The following is a 19,344-nucleotide window of genomic DNA, read 5'->3' on the forward strand; positions in this document are numbered from 1 at the left end:
ATGGTATCTCGTATATAAGAGGCATTGATGCTATTAAATTTTCCTTTACAGAACTTAAGGGGCTGGGGAGATAAGGGGGTCTTTTCATATCTGGAGTTGGGGTCGGACTTAATTAAAAATTTACTCGTTACTGGCATTTAGAATATATTTTAAAAAATAATCTGTACCCTGAAAATTAAGCTATTTTCGCCTTTTCGTAATAATTAATAATATAAAAGTTATTTTTAATAACATTCGTAACAGATGAGTTACACACAATTTTAATTCAGTATTTTTTAAACTTAAATATTTTTCTAAATGGAGATATTTTTACTATATTTCAACAAAATTACTCTTTAATATTTTTCTTTATTATTTAAATTTTATGTCTTATTATAATTGAAAATTAACGGACTTCCTAATGGTCCCCTTAACCTCCTGTTCGAGTTCTAGGAAAGCCCTTGCAAAAGCAAGGGCTTTCCTAGAACTCGAACCTAGAATAAGAGCAAGAGCCCTTGCAAAGTATTTTTTAATGACGGATTAAGACGTTAGTTGACCGCTCTGGGGAATCCGAGATCGACTCCAGGCTAACCGTTTTCCAGAAATTTTTTATGGGCGGTATGTCCCGAATATGTCGTGCCCCATTGAGGGTTTGACCGAACCCATGGACATAGAAAAAATCCCTTTTAGTGCCCACAAGACGAACAGAAACAACAATGAAATACAAACAAGTATTTGTAACATTTCTTAGTCTTTACAACGTTTCTGTCTATTGTAATATTTGAATTATCTATCAAACTTATCATTCTCGTGTGAGGAATCCACACAGATCTGGTCTGTATATTTTCTTTATTTCTAAAACTTATACTGTTTCCTTATTTTCGAGTTTGTAACAATTTTAATATTTCGCTCATTAATTCTTATAAATATTTAAAAACATTTATAACGTTTTAACCTTAACGGACATCGAATGAATGCATAAACAAACTAATTATGAACATCAAAAGGAAACCTGCAAAATCACTCTTCATTTTAGAGTTAAATAAACTTTTCCAAATGATTATTTTATTAAAATTAATATTTAAAAAAAAACATATCTTACAATAAAAAAAGGGCAAAAAGTTAATTTTGAGGATAGAGATAAAAAAAAATTGTAAATGCTAACAATATGTAAAATCATTAAGTCCGACCCCACTCGATATATGACACATGACACCCCTCTATCTCCTTTTATTACCAAAATTTATTAGCATCAATTCCCCTAACACAGTGGCGCGTTATCCTATGGGTAATTGCCCTTTTTACCCATCTCTCATAAGAAAATATTCCCCCCCAAAAAATCCCCTCGAAGAAAAACGAAGACAACACCGTACACGGGGCCTCTTAATTCAAATTCGCCCCGGTCCCATGAAGTTATAACGCACCACTGCCCTAACACCCAAACTTCTCTGCAAAATTTCAGAAATTTTCGACAAAAGGCATAGGAATTATTTTGCTTCGGAGTGGGTGAACAAAACTGTGCTCCACACACACACACACATCTATACATACAGAAAAACCCGCGAATGTTTTTTCGGCCTTTCTCGACATTTCAAGGTCCCAAGAGTCCAAAAATGTAAAAAATCTTCGGGGGCCATTTTTTGACCGATCGCCATACTTTCCTTCCGTTGTAACATCCGGGAAAGTAAAAATGGATAAAGAAATCCACGGTATAATCAGAAGAAAACCAGATGTATAAAACCGACAGCTGGTTTCAATGAGGCGATTACCATAAAAAACTATTGCTACTACTTACCATTCTTTGTACTTTTCGAGAATAATACTGATATTCGGCGGACATTTTATCATTTAACTGATACATCCATATCATTCCACGAATAATCCTGATCTGTCCGGACATATTGACTAACATTTGAGGTCTTTCTGTAGAAGTGGTCGAAGTGACATCCAGAGGAGGGATGGTGTTGCTGTCTACGTGGACTTCAGTAGTAGTCTTTCCTAATTCTGTCGTCCTTGTATAAGGTGTCTGATTAGCGTCAGTCAACGTTGAAGCCTCTTCTGTAGATTGGATGACATTTTTTGTAGTGGCTGCAGTGGTGGTGGGTGTCGATTCTTCTTCTTTATTAAATTGGGAATCCGTAGTTGTAGAAAGTGTCAAGTTCTCTGTGATTTCTTCTGGTTCTTCTTTGATTGTCCAATTATTCGGCCCGTCTGTGTATAAAGTTTTGTAAGTAGTAATTTCTTCCGGGCTTGTTGCATTTTCTGTCCTATGACTCGAAGAATTTGATGCGTTTGTGTGGTTACTTAACGTGATGTTATCGTCTACAGGATCGCTCCATTGATCGATCGATGTGTTTGACTCCGATTCTTCATTCGATACCGTATGGTTTGTTGTCTGCTCGTATGAAAAAGTGGTAAAGTACGTTATCAGTTCTAATAATGGGCTGGTATTATACGTTGTGTTCTGAGCTTCGCTGGTGTTCTGCGAAGTGAAATTTAGCCTGAATTCTTCAGTAATCGTGAATTGTTCGCGAGGTTGTGCTGCTGTTTCTTCGTTAATCTTTTTATTTAGAATTTTCTTGGCTACTTTTTTGTTTTGCTTTCTGTTATCTTTGGCCGTAGATGAGCTTTGTTCGCTTTTGTGTAACTCCATTTCTTTTCTTATTGTGTTGCTGAAGTTCGAATTCTGAGTGACGTCTGTAATACTAAAACCATTGGTGCCGAGTATCTCGTAATCCATTTGTGATAAAACTGGTACGGATGGATGAAATGTATGGCTTTCACTATCTTGATTCGATGATGATTCTTTAACATCTAGAATGATAAGATTAAGAACTTTACACAGTATCGTCGACAATTACCTTATTTTTTTCACATAGGAAAACACATTTTTAGCAACCATATCCCTGTAAATTTGATAATATGTAACATTATCGTTATAGCGAGTAGTTTTTAAAGCTACAAAACTCGTTATTACGTTCCTCTCTACAACGATAATTTTAACATTATCAACTATGTTATTTTTCTACACGAGGAATTACATTTATTTCTAAATCAGAAAACGAAAAATAAAATAAATAAAAATGACATTAGCTTAACGATTAGATATGGTAAAGAAGGTAGAACAATTTTTCGTTTTAGTTTAGTTTAGTTTTTTTTTTTTTTTTTAATTTCTTTTATTTCTTCTACCAAAGTACGATTGCTAAATGACTACAGACAGACACACGGTTGAATAACAGGAAATTACACTGCAGCCATTTCCGGAGTGAAGCGTGACCAATTTATTCGTTCAACATTTCTGATGAATGTAATTGTTTGTATTGCTTTTGCTTCCAATAAAAAGAAGAAGAAGAAGAAGAAGAAGAAGAAGAAATTAAAATACTTCTCATTCTAAAAAATTTAAATTCGAAGTAACGTGCCAATTTTAAGATCCATATTTTATATAATTCGAAATTGTGGTACTTCTTATCCCTTGTCACTCTCCACAAGTCTATATTCAATGATGATTTTATATTTTCTGTTAATTATAATTAATTTTTATACAGTAATAACGTTTTTATCGCTTAATACGTTTTAAAAACTGTTTTAATTTTAATTATTATCAATTTTTTTAAATTAAAAATCTTCTTTAAAGTTGGGTTGTGTATTGAAGAGATGCTTCTTTGGGATGTCTTAAAGACTATTTTATAATATTTTCTGCTAATTATATTTCATTTTAAATAAATTTAAAAATTTATTAACTAATAAAAACGTTAACATACCATATCATTTCTAATTATTTCTAAAAATAAATTCTAAAATTCAATTACAACTTACAGTAGGGATATCATTTGTCGTTTATCAAGTGTCTGCAGGCGATGAAAATTTAATAATAATAATAATAATAATAATAATAATAATAATATTAATAATATCTGTTAATTATAGTTTATTTTAAATATATTAAACGTATTTAAAGAGTAAAAACATTAATAAATTATTAATTTTAATTATTGCACATGCATTAATAAGGACTTGCAGTCTTAAGGCCGATTCACTCGGGCCTTAAATTGAACGTGAATGACGGATTAAACCAATCACGTGTTTTAATTTTCAAGGTCAAAAGAGATAATTGGCGGGACCACATCGCCTTAAATTTGCTGCATCTGCCTTTTGGGGCCTCATGTTTCTCTGTAATGCCTGTAAATAAATCAGGCCCGTGGCCTCAAAGGTGCATAAAATGGACGTTTAAAAAAAAAAAAACCTGTTCAAAACGGAAACCTGCCAAACCCGAAAAATATTCGGTACTGCGCTATCCAGTTTACACAGGTTTTACTATATATTTTTTGTGGTTTAAACTTGTTATAAATGTGTAAATGGAAGAAGGCAGCCATGATAAATAGATTCTATGTGCATTATTATTATTTTATCAACGGTTATATTATAAATTTATGATACTTTGAAGTCTGCTATATAATATATATTATTATTATTATTAAAAATTTTAAATTTAAAATAAATATCTTTTATTGAAATCATTTATGTACATATTTATATATACACACAAAATTGATGTAGTAGATATAGAAATATTTCAATATTGTTGTCAGATATAAATCACCAGAATTTATATTTATATAAAGAGAAAGAAATAAAATTATATTTATTTAATACAATAAGATTTTCTTCCACGAATGCTAGGAAAAAAATAAAAATAAAAAAAAACAAATACGTATAAATATATTAAATTTAATGTAAGAAATTTTGAGAATTTTCTTAACATTAAATTTTTTAAGCCAAAGTGAATTTTGTATAAAATATATTTATCAAAATCCTATCACGAAAATGGATAACGTTATTGAAGTTATAAGCTGCCGTTATCCTATCAGAAATAAGTGAGATGATTCCTCTAAATCTCATTATTTAGTCAGAAAAATTGCCTGCTTATGACACGAATACATAAAAAATTAGAAAATTTAAATATATATATTATTATTAAATTGATTCAATTGTGGTAAATTCTTGTTTTTAAGTAATGGCTTTAATATTTCTAAAAAGAAAAGAAAAAGATCTTATCTTAAATATTTAATATACCAAAAATTTAATATTAATGTATCAGTGTAGGTAAATCAATTGAAATTTTTATTTTTCTTTGAATTTTTAACCTGTTTTCATTATCTATTTGATTGTTCTCCTTATTTTTAGACTTAAATTTTGACAGGGAATTTTTTTTCTGATAATTTTAATAAAATTTTACCATTAAAATACATTAAATGTAACTCCATTTTCTCATATTGTATGTAACTTTACATCTATACAATTGGAGTAACATCAAATGTAAATTAAATGCAAATTAAACTAGAGGTGCTGAAGACTGCTGGATGTTTTTCTCCCCCCCAAAATGGGGACTTTTTGAATCCACTGGGAAAAATAGGGAAATTCTGCAGGTGATTTTATACTGCGGAAGGGGAAATTGAAGAATATATATATATATATATATGTAAGATTTAATCCAGTTTCTTATAAAGTTTAATTTAAAATTTTAATTATGTAAAATGTTAAAATATTAATAAACTTCTAATAAAAGAAATGCAACCTTTTACAAGTTTTTAACTCATTGTCATCATCATAATCACAGATAGAACTTTAATTTTCATTAAGTTAAATGTTCTGTTCCTTAAGATGTACCGAAAACTCATTGTTATTCATTTAAAAAATAGCAATGAACAAATTTATGCTTTATTGAATTGTTCGGCTCTTTTCATTTGACTCTTCAAAAGACTCAAATTCAATAGGGATGTAGACTGCATTTTCACAGATGCAGTCGAAGATTGCATTTCACTTTCGGGAATAGAACTTTAAATTCCGGTAAATTAAAGTTCTATTCTTTGCAGATGAGTTAGAATTAAAGACTGCATTTTTCGTTAGAAAGTTCAGTAAAGCATAAGTTCCATTTATTAATGTACTGTTATTTATTTTAAGAAGTCTTCAAGCCATCTTTGAAGATATAAAATCTTTAATTTACTAGAATTTAAAGTTCTCTCCTGAAGACGAGTTAAAATTGCGTAAGTAGAAAAGTACTAGAAGAATTTTTAGGTTAGGAGGTATTTTTTTATTATTAAGGTGTAGGAGCACCAATAAAGTAAAAATTTTTGTATGTTAGTAAAAGTAACTTGAAGCTAATGTTTGAATTTCTAAAATATTAAACAAATATTCTTTTATATGACTTTTTTATGACAAAATTTTACAATACTTTTAGCAATAAAACATTACTAAAAATATTTATAATCAAGTATTTTTTAATGATTTTTTTTGTAGTAAACATCTTAAAAAAATAAGGAAAACTTGAAAAGAAAGTTAGAGAATTTAATATAAATTTATAATAATTTTTTTATTTAAAAATCTCAAAAATTTTAATAACAATTCTTTAATAAAGGGCATATAAAAAATTTTTTTAATATAAAAATAATTTAATATATATTCTTATATGAAAATAAATTTCTAGTATACTTCTTTTATTAAAAATTTATAAGCTTAAATCATATATTATTCACATAAAATCCATATAAAATCCAAGCTCTGTAGCTCTGTAAATGATTTCTTCTTTTTTATATGATGATATAAGTGTTACTCATAGTTTTGCTCTAGTAACAAGATAGAAGAGATACAGAGAGATAAATTAGAAGAGGAGGAGAGAAGGAAAAGGATGCAAAGTGAGAAAACAACTCCTAAATGGAGAAAATAATCATAGATATGTTGATGTCTCTCTTACTTCCAGCTTAATTATGCAGAGAAAACAAGTATCATCCAACAACCAGCAGAGTATAGCTAGTAACGGTTATATCCCAAGCAAATATTACACTTTAACTCATTTTAAAATAATTAATAATAATAATTTTATACGTATTTATACAGTCAAATAACCTAACTTTAATTATATTTTACTGTGTTAATTACTTGTCTTCATCAAGAGGAAGAGGAAAAAGAACAATGAATGGACATAAAAGAGCACAAAGTTCTTATGTGCTGTGTTACAAACTTGATAAAATAACCATAGATATGCCGTTGTGCAGTCTTACAACTTAATAGTGCAGAAAAACAGCTATTAATGGTCATGCTATAAGAAACTATTATGTAATTAAAAAAATAGTTAATCATAATAATTTTTTGTTTAATTATACATCAATCAGCTTAATTTTAATCACATTTTACTGTTATTTACTGTCTTCGTAAGTAAACTAAGCTTTATTCTGCAGCACGTTATCCTAAGGTAAATAGGGCAAAATGTCTGATGAGGTCTTATAACTTGAATTCACTCAGGAATTATAACATACCATTGGCTTTATTAGTAATAAAGGTGGAAACTCAATTTTAAAAATATTAAAATGTATTTAAATTGTAAATATTTAATTCTTATTAAATGAAGAATGCATTTAAATTAATTAATTCTTTGATGATAAAAGTATTAAAAATCATTATTTCCATAAAAATATATTGAAATAAATCTTCCTTAAGATTAAAATTAATTTTGTTTTCTGTTAAATTCACAAACTTTATTCAATTTTTAAAGATTTTTACCATCAAAGAGGTATATTTTAACTGAAATACCTCACGTATTATAATAATAAGTCTATGAATTGTGTGTTTTATACATCTTAAGGGATTTTTTTATTATTATTATTTTCTACACAAAGGAAAATACAATCTGTACAGATTTCAATTAACCACAAAATATTCTTCAGTATGATTAAATTTATAATTTAATGAAGTATTTTGTGTTTTTTCTTTTATCTGTTTTTTTTTTCTAATTTAAAGCAGAAAAATCAACAAAAGAATTGGAGCATTCTAATTTTCTGGATATGAATTACATTTTTTCTCTCTTTTAAATATAAAAAAAAAAGTTAATCATCATAAATATAGAAAGGAATTATTATTATTTCTGATATATTTTTTTAAAAATTTAAACCCTTTTAAGTTAAAGAATTTAAGTACTGTATATTTGTAATTCAGATTTAATAATTTATTTGTTATTTTTATTGTTTACTGATCAGTTTCTGTATGGTTGGAATGATTTATTGAGTTATAAGTCAAGCCTGATGACTTAAATGTGATGTGCTATTGATTGCAAATTGAGTCTATGTACAATTATTTTGTATAAATTCAATTTGTAATCAGTATCACAAGAGTCTATTAGGCTGAATTATGCCTGCTGCAGTTTAGTTCAATATGCTGTTGTGATAGATTTGTAATGTTCTCTTGTGACTAGGCTGTTGTAATGTGATCTTGAGTATGGAGATCTTGTATGATAGGTTCTTTTTAAGGTATTCTTTTGGTAGGTATTTGTGGGTAGGCTCTTGTGGATAGGCTTTTGTAGGTAGGTACTAGTAAGGAAGCTCTTATTGGGAGACTCTTGTGGTAGGTTCTAGAGGGGAAACTCTTGTTGGTAGATTTTAGAGGGAAAGCTCTTATTGGGAGACTCTTGTGGTAGGTTCTAGAGGGGAAACTCTTGTTGGTAGATTTTAGAGGAAGCTCTTATTGGGAGACTCTTGTGGTAGGTTCTAGAGGAGAAGCTCTATTGGAGACCTTATGGTAGGTTTTAGAGGGAAAGCTCTTATTGGAGACTCTTTGATAGGTTCTAGAGGAGAAGCTCTTGTTGGGAGACTCTTGTGGTAGGTTCTAGAAGGGAAGCTCTTATTGGAAGACTCTTGTGGTAGGTTCTAGAAGGGAAGCTCTTATTGGGAGACTCTTGTGGTAGGTTCTAGAAGGGAAGCTCTTATTGGAAGACTCTTGTGGTAGGTTCTAGAAGGGAAGCTCTTATTGGGAGACCCTTATGGTAGGTTCTAGAGGGAAAGCTCTTATTGGAAGACCCTTGTGGGTAGGTTATAGAAGGAAAGCTCTTATTGAGAGACCCTTGTGGTAGGTTATCGAAGGAAAGCTCTTATTGAGGAGACCCTTGTGGTAGATTCTAGAGGGGAAGCTCTTATTAGGAGGTTCTTATTGTAGGTTCTAGAGGGGAAGTTCTTGTTGGGAAACTCTTGAGGTAGGTTTTTGTGTATCAAATAAGCTCTTGTGCCAAAAATTAATTGACTAAGTATTGACTTAATACGCAAGAGTTACACAATTAACTCCATACGATACATATATTGTATATTAAATTCTATGATCTAACGAACGATTCTACAGTCGACTCAAAATATTGGTTAATATATTTCAAATTTGAGAAATTTAATAAAATAAAATATTGTAATTTAAACTCCAACCATTTTCTGTAACATTCTAAACTAAAATGATCGCACGGATAAGCATCCTCACAGACTTAACATTCAGTTTTATAACCGAATGAAGCGTAAAAACATCTAAAAGTATACACATATCAGTCAATATTTGCTTAGAAGTAATCTCGAACGTTACTAAAGGCTAACCTTCAAAAGTAATTAATCTATTTTAATTGTTACATTCAGGTAGAAAATAGTAAATCGTGACTAAAACAATCTTGGTATTAAGTAAACAGCATCTAGAGAAAAGGTAAAGCTTTGTGTTTACTCAATTTCAATGACTGTAATCTCTGTAAAATCCTAAGTGCATCTCCTGGCTCGTAAAATGCGTTTGTGGTGAGATGGAGACGTATAATTACACAAAGAAGACAGTTTGTTGCGAGGGAAGAAAATTATTTTTTCTTTTTATATTCTTAACGTGTTCTAGATACAAAAATAAAGAAAATGGCATCCCATCCGCATCCATTCTATAATTCATTACGCTTTTGTGATGCAGAATTCTTAAGATTTGCATATCTTTTTTTTCTTGGAAATTTTTGAAATTTTTAGATTACTTTTAATAGCTAATTTTACAGGGGGAAGAAGAAATTTATAAAGGCTTACTTAATGAAAATATCAAGTTGAAAGATTATTTTGTACTTTACAGATTTAATCCGATAGAAAACGTCGATAAATTAAGAGATTATCGTCTTAGTTTGGTGAAGTTTTGTTTAAGATCTTGTTATTTTTTCCGCGTGTTTATAAAGTCGAAAAGTTCTAATCGATTATTCTATTTAAAACTTTAATATCGAGTGAGTAGGATTGATAAATTGGAGTTCTTATAGCTGACTGGAAGTGACTGGAATGTATCACTTTTTATTTTATTTTATTTTTTTCCTATGCAATCTGTTTCGTCTGCGAATCTATTCATGGTATACTACTTTATTTGCATGGTACACTCCACGAATTCGGTTAAATAGATTAGATTCTACCTTATTCTATTAGTCTATAGTTTATGTATACAGTGCATTGTACGAATTTAATAAGGATAAGAGCTGTAAATTCTTATACACGGATTCATATACACGTTCGCGAATGGTTATGGATGATCTTAAACAGATAATAAAACAGGGTTTAGTAAATCATGTGTAGTTTGCTTGGAATGCAGGGCCCTTATCCTATTGTGAGGCTGCCAAACAGGGCACGAGAAAGGCCCTCTTAATGTCTACATCGTGGTAATATTTTAAAAATAAAGTAAACCGAGCAATTATTATTGTGATATCGTGACAATGCCTGATTACAGTTTTTAATCATTTAATTTTAAATATCCCTGACTTCCTGTCCACACAGGAAGTTTCTTCATACTTAATCCCTAAAGCTTTCCGTATCCGGTCTGGATTTTAGAGGTGTTTGCCCCTGTAGATCACACTTCTCCTGACAACAATCGAGTCAACCGGTCATCTAATACCGCTCGGGAAAAATTTTAATTCAATGGGAGTGTGTGAGACTGACATTTGAAAATTTCTGCCCTGTACAGTACATTCCCAATAGATCACAGTAGCTTTTAAATTATAAAAGCCTACTGTTAACAGATAAACAGATCCATTTCCTGCACAGATCCTATAAAAATCTTTCACTTATTCCTTACTAACGACGTTAAAATTTCGTATAAAAATAACACTTCGCTTCGTTACAACGCAATAAACATTTAAAGCACCAAAGAGATTAAAATAAATCAAGAAATACTCATTTAAAGAGTATCGCATTAAACTTAATGACGCGTGTGCGTATCAGTTACAGTACAGTACCTAAATCTAAAACGTAAAAAAAAAAAAAAAAAATGGAAGTAGAAAGAATTCGAAGGCATTCAGAATATAAAGTAAAGCGAATTTCATTATAAATCTATAAATGTAGCCATACACCAAGAAGATTTTAAGGTACAGTACATAAATAAACAATCTGCCATTCGTAGTAGAAGAGTTTACAGTGGTATCTTCAATGACAATGATGGATAGCCAGTCTCCTAGTGCTGGTTGTATAAGAGAACATACTGATAAAGTTTCTTATCTTTTCAAGAAACTAAGAAAAGCAGCATTTCCTGTTGGGACAATAGAGAAAGAGAGCTTTCATCTATATACTTTTCTTCAAGGTACTCTGTTCAAAACATGAACAATACTTTATTTACTGTACGTAAAAAAATAAAGCAGAAGGGGGAAGCATTGAATCATGAAGAGTTGCAGCATATAAATACATAAGAGTCTACCTCCATTACCAGTAGTTTCATTAAGACACGATTTCGTAATTACTCCGCTTCTCTAATGCTATTATTATAAATGCATTCAAAGCGGACAATCATCATTAATCTCTTTAAATGTAGTTTGCATCAAACTTGCGCTTTTGGCACGACAAAAGCACCTGACTTCTCACCTAGAAGCATCACTAGAATATAATAAACAATAAATTTTATCTACACGATTCATAATTCATACAAATATCAACAAAATTAACGTAACAACTCTTACATTATTGCGCTTCATTAGGAAATTACTAACGTAGCGGAATAAAGCTGCTGCATTTCTAGTGTAAAAAAATCTTTAAAAAATTCTTTTAGAATTATATTTAAAAAGAAAACAAAATATCCAGCAAAGAGTTGTGCGACTTTTCCGGCCAAAAATTAAATTTGCGTGTGGCGCCATCTGTTAATTAACTTTTTATCTTATTAATTGTTATAAAATGGCGAAAAGGTTAATTAATTTTGAGGGTAGAGATGAGTTTTATAAAATGTAAATGCTAATAACGAGTAAAATCTTACCGATCCCAGTCTAGATATGATGTATCACATCCTCCTCGACCTTTAACCCTCAAAATTTAACAGCATTAATGCCCGTAATACACGAACGTCCTTAAAAAATTTTAGAAAATTTCGACAAAAGGAACAGGAGTTATTAAGCTTCAAAATGTGAAAATTTTGAGGGGTCATTTATTTGACCTCTCGCCATATTTTCCCTGTGTTATATATATATAACAACTAGGAAAGTAAACTGTATATTTTGTATATAAAATAACAAAAAATCTGGTAAAAATAAGCTAAAAAAATCATTTTAATTGTAAAAATACACTATCTTGAGGAAACCGTGTTTTGTATTTTCGTTTCTTTTCTTTTCTTTCGAAGACACAATGTAGTGACGTAAACTTAAACACTGGGCTTAAACACTGGTTCGCCCAGTGTTTAAGTTTACGTCACTACATTGTGTCTTCGAAAGAAAAGAAAAGTAAAAATACACATTTTCTACACCCAACTTGTTGAATTCGAACTATAAATAACAATAAAAATTTTTATCTTAAAAGTGATCAAACAGCTTTATAATTAAACTTAACGTTTTAAAACATTTTCCGTAAAGTTATTATGCAAGTTTCTAGAGAAATTAAATATTTATTGCATCTTTACTGGCTTCAATGGCTCGAAAATATTATAAGCGTAACAGAATTATGAAGTGGCAGGTAATGCAAGTATAACTTTTACGAGTTTACTGATAAGATGCGAGCCATTCGTTTCCACTCTTGCACTATAAATAAACAAACTATTGTCGATTATATCATAAAACGTTGTTTCTAATGGAATTTCGATTAACCGGCATTGTTATTTTTATAAAATTAAATCCTGAAATTAGTTTTTTTCCTCTTTCTCATCTTTTCTTCCTCCTCTTTCCTTTTCTTTCTCCTCTTCCGTTTTCCTCTCTTCCTCATCTTCCTCCTCTTTGTTCCTCTTCTTACATTTCTCTTCTTCCTGTTCTCTTTCCCTCTCTTCCTTATCTTCATGCTCTTTGTTCTTTGTCTTCTATTTGTCCTCCTGCCCTTTTCCTCTCTTCCTCATCTTCCTGTTCTTTGTTCTTTGATTTCCATTTGTCCTCCCCCCTTTTCCTCTCTTCCTCATCTTCCTGTTCTTTGTTCTTTGATTTCCATTTGTCCTCCTCCCATTTTCCTCTCTTCCTCATCTTCCTGTTCTTTGTTCTTTGCCTTCTATTTGTCCTCCTCCACTTTTCCTCTCTTCCTCATCTTCCTGTTCTTTGTTCTTTGCCTTCCATTTGTCCTCCTCCCCTTTTCCTCTCTTCCTCATCTTCCTGTTCTTTGTTCTTTGCCTTCCATTTGTCCTCTCCCCTTTTCCTCTCTTCCTCATCTCCTGTTCTTTGTTCTTTGATTCCATTTGTCCTCCTCCCTTTTCCTCTCTTCCTCATCTTCCTGTTCTTTGTTCTTTGTTCATTTGTCCTCCTCCCTTTCCTCTCTTCCTCATCTCCTGTTCTTTGTTCTTTCCTTCCATTTGTCCTCCTCCCCTTTTCCTCTCTTCCTCATCTTCCTGTTCTTTGTTCTTTGATTTCCATTTGTCCTCCTCCCATTTTCCTCTCTTCCTCATCTCCCTGTTCTTTGTTCTTTGCCTTCTATTTGTCCTCCTCCACTTTTCCTCTCTTCCTCATCTTCCTGTTCTTTGTTCTTTGCCTTCCATTTGTCGTCTTCCCCTTTTCCTCTCTTCCTCATCTTCCTGTTCTTTATTGTTTGCCTTCTATTTGTCCTCCTCCACTTTTCCTCTCTTCCTCATCTTCCTGTTCTTTGTTCTTTGATTTCCATTTGTCCTCTTCCCCTTTTCCTCTCTTCCTTATCTTCCTGCTCTTTGTTCTTTGCTCTCCGTTTCGCCTTCGTATTCTCTTCCTTCTTTTCTATCTTCTTCTCTAAAGCAATTTGCATAATTCACATCATGTTTATAAAGGTTTTGATCATTATATTTTTATGTCTTTCTCCTGTATCCAAATTCGATTATCCGATGATCTCGAGTGAATTATTATCATTAGGAATATTATTTTAGGAATAATTTTAGTTAAGAGAATAACGTTTATCCCTCTTATCGGTTCTATTCGTACACTAAGTGATAATTAATTTTCCGATATTTCACTTTGAAGTCGTTAACATGATGATAATAGTTTTACAATAGTCTTTTGCATTGAGAGTTGTGTTCTATATTTGATTGTCTCCTAAAACAATTAAATTAGTTTAAAGTTTATTTTCTAATGATAAATAGTTTAGAATTATAAGTTTTCTAATGAAATCTATCTAACTTTTCCTATAAATATCAACAATTTTCGAATATCAAGTAAGCGAGTAACACATCGTTTCAAGCAGACAACGTATGTACTGTACAGACAATTAGCAATATGTATAGATCTATGAATGGCTTCAAGTACAGTACAAACAATGCCGTTCAGACATACATACAGTTGAATAGAATTATGTTTGAGAGCTATTTAAATGCATAATATACACAATATACACACAGAGAACCGTATAAGTACAGTAATTTCTTCAATGAAACTACAACTGGACAGAAATACAGACTTTGATGTACTGTACAAAGTTATACAGGCATGTATGTATTTATCAGGTACGTGGGTATGCAGGAAATTCGACAGTCTGGCAGACGTATAGATATGTAGAAAAATGAACAGACATACAAAAGCTTGGAAAACATGGGTACTCAATAAATGTACAAATACGCATAAAACTACAGACATGTAGATTTACATGCATATATAGACATAAATGTACAGGCAAGTGAAAGACGTACAGGTAGATTGGCGGACATATAGATATGCAGACAACTTTATGACATTAGGGACAATCATTTGTTAAGTAAATTGGATATTACAGATACAGATTGGATATTACAGATACAGATTGGATATTAGATACAGATCAAGACCGTAACTCGATGACATTTATAAATGTTATTGTTTTCAAGTAACAAACAGGGAGATCGACAAACAATCTCCTCTTTTTTAACAGATAAAAAATCGCAGAATTTCAGGGAATGTAAACAGAAATTTTAACAAAAGTTCTGCCGTTAAGACGGCTTGACAGAACAAAAATAATACAAAGATTTATAGAGAAAATATCAATATTTTTCTACGTAGTTTCTCTTCAAAGTATTATAAAGACACAATTATACAATTTTTCGATGTTGTTATTTATTTATTTTTCATTTTTCATTTTTATTTTTAAACTATATACTTGAACAGCGTTTTCCTTTTATATTCTCTTGGTCTCAGGGAAGAAAATTCTGTCAAAATAATCCTTATTTATTGTATTTTTACAATGTTTGTGACGGATTGATTTGGATTTTCTAAAATCTTATTATTTCCTCGAAAGAATGTAGTAAATAAACTACCAAAAATACCAGAAAAAATATATTTATTTTCAATTCTTTAAAAGAGAAAGAAAGAAAGAAAGAAAAAAATCAAAGTTAAGTATCTAAATAATATTATATCATTAATTTTTATGAAGTCGAAAGAGGATTAAATGGGATTTGTGCGTTTATGCAAATTATTATGATGATGCCGATTAAAATTGAATTCTTCTTATGGTTTTTATAATGTTAAATTTGTTAAATAGTTCTAAAATCCCTTCCGGATAAGATGATTATTGTATTTAGAGACATAACACGGACATAACTGGAGAGAGAGAGAAAGGGGGGGAAGGAGTTTTGAATTTAATTTTGTCTTTTTTTTTCTCTAAAATAATGATGTAGATTGAAGATTATTGTTTGTAAATCGTGTAAAATTTTTAAATATTTTTTATAAATTTACTAATTACATGAAGATTTTTGACATTTTTTAATAGATAAGATGAATAAAATGGAGCTACGCGCTTCTAGTTTCTAGTTCCTAGCAAGCAAAAATACGTATAAGAAACTATGATAAATGTAAGGAAAAACGAAGATTAGACGGAAGAGATTGCTAAAATTCGTATAAAAATGGTTTAATTGCGTTACTGGAGAGTTTATAAAGTGGATAATGTAAGTGAGATGTTGTAAAATACAGAAAAAAAGTAGTCAAAGAACGTCAAAAAATTCGAGACAGACAAAGAAGTAATCGAAGTCCAAAATAGCGTGGTCGAACAATACAAGGTGGCATGTTAAACTGTCAAAAAAAAGTACAAATGATCATGTAAAGGTGGAAAAAAAGTACAAAATCTAGAGTTAAAGCGTTGAACACGTAAACCAGCGCTGATAACCTGTTTATTTTTATAAAAATTGTGTAATTAAATAAAAAAAAACATTATTTTAGAGTGAAGAAGAAGAAGAAGAAGAGAAAGATTTAAATGGAATAAAAATGTAAGCGTTAAAAGGTTAACCGTTAACTTAATTAAACTAATGCAGATACAAACGAGGAGCACAAATTGAAAATGACAAACATAGAGGAGGCAAAAAATTAGAAGAGCGAGAAAGAGAGAATCTTTAAAAAAAATGAGAAAACCTCGAAGGAAATGGACGAGTAGTAAGGAATAACTCATTGCTACATCATAATTCTGAATGCTGATACATAATTGAAGCAGCATTTCAGAAGTCATGACGTACCAAAGAACAATTCTTACAATTCGCCTTACTTTTCTTCCCTCAGAAATGAAAATTTTCTCAAGATTTATACAAAGAATAATCCATCCTCTACACTAATAAAACCCCCGAAAAACTGGCTGAAGAAGATCATTTTTCATTTTTTATGAGCCTGTTGTTTATTTAAAGAGATCTCTTGACTAGATAATAACGGTTATCCAGAAAGATACCACAGAACGCATTCTTACACTATTATTTTTAGAAGGAAGCCGGTATAAAAATACATAATATTCCAACGTTAAAATCTCCGTTTCTCCCCTCTAAAAAAAGGGGGGAAGGAGCCTTAATGCTAAATCAGCTTATTCTATGTCCGGAGTTATTCAGCCGTTGGTATCATAAATCACTAGTACAACCACCATTTCTGTCCTCTTTAAAGGCTGCACCAATCGATCGATACTGTAAAATGGCAACATATCACTAATGGCATCGTTGGCTTACATAATATTCCATCACTTTTTCCTACTTTTATAAACAGAAATCTTTAAAAATTTTTTTGCATTTCCATAATTGTAAATGGTCCTTTTGCAACGATGGAAAGAGGGATCCTTGCAAATTTCGTGATATATAACGATGTAACACCGGAAACGTGACGGTTTGCACGTGTCTTTTTTGTAGTTTTAAATGATTTTTTCCACGTTTCTAGATCTGTAGAAGTGCACACAATGCATTAACTTCGCTTTTATTACTGTAGCAGAATTTTAATAAGTATAATAAACTAGTTTGATTTCTTCTCTCATAACTATAATGATCCTTTTTGCATGATTAAACATTAATTTTTATCAATTTTAGAACGTATGGCAGCATGAATAACATCACTTTTTGCTACTATGGTAGCACTTAAAAAATGCATAATCTTTGCCTTCCTATATCTATAAACAATTAGGTTAATGTTACTCTAGGTGCCAAGATGGCGGCTCGTCTCTGATTCCAGGAAGGAAACAGTGGGAAGCACGTTCTAACCTAACCTAACTTATTCTAATAAATTACCATAATTTTTAGCAACCAAATTATTATAATAGGTTAGGTTAGGTTAGAACGTGCGTCCCACTGTTTCCTTGTCAGAGACGAGCCGCCATCTTGGCACCTAAGGTAACATTAACCAACAATTATAAGCTAATTTTTTGAATTTTAGGATGAATAGCAGCGTAAATTAATTGTATAAAATTTACTTTTCGTTACCACAGTAGTGCTAAAAATATTCCAGCAACCAGTTGCATAACTTTCCCGGTAAAAAATTTTAAATTTTGTATATGGAATTATCTGTTGTGCGATTTTATTGTAAACAACGTTTTATATTATTAATTATTATAAAATGGCAAAAACACGTTAATTTTTAGGGTAGAGAGAGTTTGATTTAAGAAAAACAATTGTAAATGCTAATAACGTGTAAACACCATTAAATCCGACCCACTCGAGATATGACAATCCCTCTATCTCTTCACCCCCTTGACCCTTAGCCACAAAAATTTAACAGTGTCAATCCTTTTAATGTATAAACCTCCAGGCAATATTTCAGAAATTTTCGACGAAATGCACAAGAGTTATTAATAAACTTCAAATTGGATGAACAAAATCGTAGCCCCTACACACACCCGAATCTTTTGCATTTTTCGACATTTTAAGGTCCTCGGAGTCCAAAAATGTGAAAATCTGAGGTTCATTTTTTGATCGATAGCCATACTTTTCTTCTGTTATATATAAAAGCCAGGAAAGTAAAGGTAAAAGTAGCCTAATCTAAGCATTACCATAGCTGTAAATGATCATCTGCATAGACTAGAAGCGAATTGTAGAATAATATGACAGCATAAATAGCCTTAAATCCACCTTTCATTACTAAAATAGCTCTTTTTTTTTCTAAAGTGAGAACGGCGTAATCCATAACTTAGAAGTAGTGTATTTTTTTTTCATCTTGTTACCTCATTTATTCGTTATTACGAGAAAATTTGTAAAATAGCAAGATTTATGAACAAGATAATCGGTATTTTATTACCTAGTAGCATTTTATTTAAAGATAAAAAAAAAAAAATAGAAAAAATAATAAAATTCTTGGTATGAACTTTAGCCAAATTGCTTGATTAACCTGTTGTTTATCCAATAAAATGTAACTTAATCGTGTTTTCTTCTTTTGTAAATAATTTCTACTCCGTGGATATACTTAAGTGGATCGGCCTGTTTGATGTTCTATTTGGTTTAATGATGTTAGCAGAGAATACCAAACAAGGAATAATGGATTCTTCAGCATAACAACAAGCTTGTTGGATAACAAAGAAATTTTTTTTTTATCAGTTTAAACTAAACTAACTAATAGGAAAAAATATCCAAGTTCTAAACTCGAACTCCCTCCAAGCATCTTCGCATTAAAACACATAGAAAATACCCCCGAAACTACCAAAATATTTACTCCATTAACGATAAAATTTAAATATTAATGATAATTATACTATTGTTTACTTATTATCTATATGCAAATGAACTATTTAAATATGTATCCCAGTTTTAATTATCATTAAACATCCGCACTGAACTTTCTGGTGTTTAATTAAGGCAAACTATCTTAAATGAAATTAGTCGATTTCTGACTTTAATGGAGGATGTTTTTTTTTTTGGAATTTTTGATAAATGATAATAGTATCATTCGGAATATAGAGTAGAATGTCGATTATCCGGTCTTCCGTATTATCCGAGCGCAGATAC

At 30.7% G+C, this 19,344-nt stretch overlaps 1 protein-coding gene across 1 annotated transcript in view; it reads right to left on the bottom strand.

The window, feature by feature from the left end:
* LOC136972596 (serine-rich adhesin for platelets-like) overlaps nt 1-19,344 on the bottom strand; it is a 66,661-nt gene that overhangs the window by 19,552 nt on the left and 27,765 nt on the right. The window contains exon 2 of the mRNA XM_067267173.1: nt 1,775-2,793. Within this exon, the coding sequence (XP_067123274.1) occupies nt 1,775-2,793 (1,019 nt within the window). The remainder of the gene's footprint in view (nt 1-1,774; nt 2,794-19,344) is intronic.

The sequence above is a fragment of the Centruroides vittatus genome, unplaced genomic scaffold (assembly GCF_030686945.1).
Source record: "Centruroides vittatus isolate TY-2023 unplaced genomic scaffold, ASM3068694v2 contig_298, whole genome shotgun sequence".
NCBI classification, from domain to species: domain Eukaryota; kingdom Metazoa; phylum Arthropoda; class Arachnida; order Scorpiones; family Buthidae; genus Centruroides; species Centruroides vittatus.